The sequence below is a fragment of the Ailuropoda melanoleuca genome, unplaced genomic scaffold, assembly GCF_002007445.2.
Source record: "Ailuropoda melanoleuca isolate Jingjing unplaced genomic scaffold, ASM200744v2 unplaced-scaffold4980, whole genome shotgun sequence".
Taxonomy (NCBI): Eukaryota; Metazoa; Chordata; class Mammalia; order Carnivora; family Ursidae; genus Ailuropoda; species Ailuropoda melanoleuca.
In genome coordinates, this window is record NW_023222503.1 from 1 (window position 1) to 4,105 (window position 4,105).

Here is a 4,105-nt window from a genome sequence, read left to right on the forward strand (position 1 = left end):
TGGTGGAAAGAAAAACCATCTCCTACAGTAACTGCATGTTGCAGGTCTTTACAATGCACTTCTTTGGAGGCGTTGAGATCTTCATTCTTACTGCCATGGCCTTTGATCGTTATGCTGCCATCTGCAAACCTCTCCACTATGTGGTTATCATGGACAGGAAAAGGTGCCATCTCCTAGTCTTAGCTGCTGGGGCTGGTGGGGCCGTCCATGCCTTTCCTCTATTTTCTACCACAATTGGTTTGCCCTTCTGTGGTCCTAATGTAATTGATCACTACTTTTGTGATATTTTTCCTTTGCTAAACGTGGCCTGTACTGATACCTACATCACTGGTGTCCTTGTGGTTGCATTTTCAGGTATGATTTCCTTAGTGACCTTTATTGTCTTATTTGTTTCTTATGGGATAATATTGTTCACTTTAAGAAATCTCTCAGCCGAGGGAAGACGCAAAGCCCTCTCCACCTGTTGGTCTCATATCACTGTGGTTGTCTTATTTTTTGGGCCTGTAATCTTCATCTACCTTAGACCGCCTACTACTTTTCCTGAGGACAAAATATTTGCTCTATTTTACACCATCCTGGCTCCAATGTTCAATCCCCTAATCTATACTCTGAGAAATTCAGAGATGAAAAAAGCAATTAGGAAGTTTTGGTGCCCCTCACTATTTTCAAAGAAGCACACAGTTAATTTAAAGAAGTTTATGGGATAAGCAACTCTGAGAAACAAAAGGGAGAGATGTGAATGAAAAAGGCAGGGACTATCTGGTGAGGTTTTGTGGACCATCACTGTCCTGAGGGGAGTGAATGGAAGCAATAGGACTAAGGTGTAAAGTAATATTGAGCAAGTACTGATTCTTGCAAACCAAAATTAATTGCAAACTAAGTTAATTTTGTGGGGTATAAAGATAGTATAGATAGGGGAACCTTCATGAAAAATAATTAAGCCAAAGAAAGTAAGCCAATGTTACAATGATTAATGAATTATTAAAGGAAATATTTTAATCACACTTTATTAAACATTGGACTTAGAAGCCATACCACTCAATGACAGATATTCTTTGGTAGTTCAGAAGTTGTACAAAACAAAACAAAAACCCTATAATAGAAAACTGCATGAATTAATTGAAATTTCTGAGAGAATATCTATCATCTATCTATCTATCTATCTATCATCATCTATCTATCTATCTATCATCTATCTATATCTATCATCTATCTATCTATCTATCTATCTATCTATGATCTATCTATCATCATCTATCATCTATCTATCTACCATCTATCATCTATCATCTATCTGTCTATCTATCTATCTATCTATCTATCTATCATCTATCTATCTATCTATCATCTATCTATCTATATGCTCTAATTCATACAGAAACTGGTTGTGCAAACAAATAAATATTTATAGTTGATTATGTTTTAATTATTTATTTTTTTAAAAGATTTTATGTTTTTATTTGAGAGAGAGAGAATGTGGCTGAGGGAGCAGGAACAGCAGCACGAGTCAGGGGTGGTGCTGGGGCAGAGGGAGAGGGAATAGCAGATGCCCAACTGAGCAGGGAGCCTGGTGCAGGGCTCCAACCCAGGACCCTGGTATCACAACCTGAGCCAAAGGCAATCTCTTGACTGAGCCACCCTGTTGCCCCAAGTGAAATCTGTTTTAATATGGCTCCTGGGGAGTCATTTCTCCTGATTTTGGATTAAAATCATTAATAAGATATATAAAGACAGAGTGAGACTCTACAGTTCAGAAAGCTGAAACACACTTTTGGCATTCCACCACTTGGCCAGACTTCAGGATCATTTCCCATAAAGTTAAAGATCTTTATATTAAAATGGATGTGTTACTAACCCCTACCTGCCTAAAATTCATGAGCAAATGATTAGTCAGGGATCCACAACCAAAGACTTTTCTTACTACAATGATGCACACAGAAAGAGAGAAAGAGAGAGAGAGAGAAAACTGGCAAAAGAGAAATAAGAGGTGATTTATCCACAAAGTAAATGAAAACACGAATGCATTTTTGTTGTATGTGGATGTTAATGGAAGCTTTATTAATAATCAACAATTGTTGGAAGCAGCCAAGATATTTTCCAGTAGGTGAATAAATAAATAAAATATTGTACATCTGGAGAATGGAATATTATTCAGCACTAAAATGATTGAGCTTCTAAGGTAAGAAAATACATGCTTCCGAGTGAAAGACACCAATGTGAGGGGGTCCCTTTTGCATGATTTCAACTACAGGTCTTCCTCGACGTACAGGGGAGTTATGTCCTAATAAACCCAACATAAGTTGAAAATATCTTAAGTCAAAATGCATAAAACACTCCCAACCCACCAAACCTCATAGCTTAGCCTAGCTTATCTTAACTGCGCTCAGAACACGTACATTATTTAGTTTACAGTTGGGCAATCAGTGAATACAATTTTGTAATAAAGCATTAAATATCTCATGTAATTTATTACGTGCTTTAATGCAGGTGAAAAAAAGAATTGCTATATGGGTACAGACGGTTGTAAGTGTGTTGATCATTGACCCTTGTGATCCCTTGTCTGACTGGAAGCCGCACCTCCCACCCCTGCCCAGCATCACAAGAGAGGATTGTACTGCTTAAAAAATGCCCGGGAAAGACCCGAATTCAAAGTTCAAAGTACGCTTCCTACTGCATCTGTATCATTTTTCCACCGTTGTAAAGTTGGAAAAGTACAAGTCAAACCATTGTACGCTGAGGGCCATCTATACATATGACATTTTAGAAATGGCAAAACTATGGACAAAGCAAAATGAAATATCCGTGGATGCCAAAGATTAGGGAGGGAAAAAATGAAGAGGGGGAGCACGGAGGATTTTAGGGTTGGGAAACTGTTCTGTATGTCCCTTGATTTTGGAGAGTGTTATCATACATGTCAGAACCCACAGAAGGTACAACACCAAGGGTGAGCCCTGATGTAGACTGAATTGTGGGTGACCATGATGTGTCCGTGTAGGTTCATTTGATTGTGATACAGGGAGCACTCTGGAGGGAGAGGTTGTGCCAGCGAGGAGGACAGGGGGTTTATGGGATCTCTGTAGTGTCTGCTCTATTTTATGGTAAAAGTAAACCCACTCTAAAAAAACAAAGTTTATTAATCATAAAATACATTGCAGCACAATACCTAAAGGAAGCCCTCTTGTAACTAAATGAAGAGTCTTCTGAAAAAAGATTTTCTAGTGAAAACCTTAAAACTTTTCAAATTTAATGGAAGGCCTTTGGTCATGCTTCATAGCATGTAAAATAAGAATTCTTAAGAAACACAGCAATTGTGACAGAGAAGGGACTGGATAGTGGGACTGATGAGAAGGAAGAGAGTTACAATACTGAAATCGTTTTATTTATTTATTTATGATTGTATTTATTATTTGAGAGAGAGAGAGCACACACAGGAAGGGGGGGCAGAGGGAATGGGGGAGTAGCAGACTCTCTGTTGAACAGGGAGCCAGACACTGGGCTTGATCCCAGGACCCACGGATTATGACCTGAGCTGGAGGCAGGGGTTTAAGGGACTGAATGGCCCAGGTGCCCCTGCAGGGGTTTTAGATTAGACCCATGCGATGCAGGAGCTACAGGCATTCTGGGGGCACTGTGCAAAGAAGCATGGATAGCAGGAAACATAGTGAGGGAGAAAACATTAAGCAGCGTGTTTATAGCAAAGAGAAATTGGACAAAATACCTTCTCAGCAGCTATTACTAAAGAAGCAAATCTGTTGCAAGATTTGAATTCATCTTTTGAGGAAACATCATAAAGCATTTGTCAGTCTAAAGACTGAAAGGGCATGTGCTAAAAATGACCAACTTTGTTACTAGAAGAGAGATCATCTTCATGCGTAGGAAGGGCACATCAATAAAATGAGCAATATCATGTAATCGGCAATCAGAGTAAAAGTCACAAATTACCAGCACACCTGAAGTCCTCTTCCTACTTCCTTAAAGTCACCCCCTTCGGAAAGTAATCACTATCCTCATCTATAAAACTGATGAAATTTACCTAGTGTTTGAATCTGTAGAAAATCAGTCATGCAGATTACACTCTCACACAGCTGCTCTTCTCATTTGCAGG

The 4,105-nt window shown here is 39.0% G+C and overlaps 1 protein-coding gene across 1 annotated transcript; it reads left to right on the forward strand.

Annotated features, from left to right (window-relative positions):
* Nucleotides 1-8: 8 nt before the first annotated feature.
* On the forward strand, nt 9-707 carry LOC117799452 (olfactory receptor 4P4-like; the record flags this gene model as incomplete). The annotated part of the gene is made up of 1 exon (XM_034651934.1): nt 9-707. A coding segment is annotated over one exon (699 nt), but the record flags the coding sequence as incomplete, so codon positions are not given.
* Between the last annotated feature and the right edge of the window lie 3,398 nt (nt 708-4,105).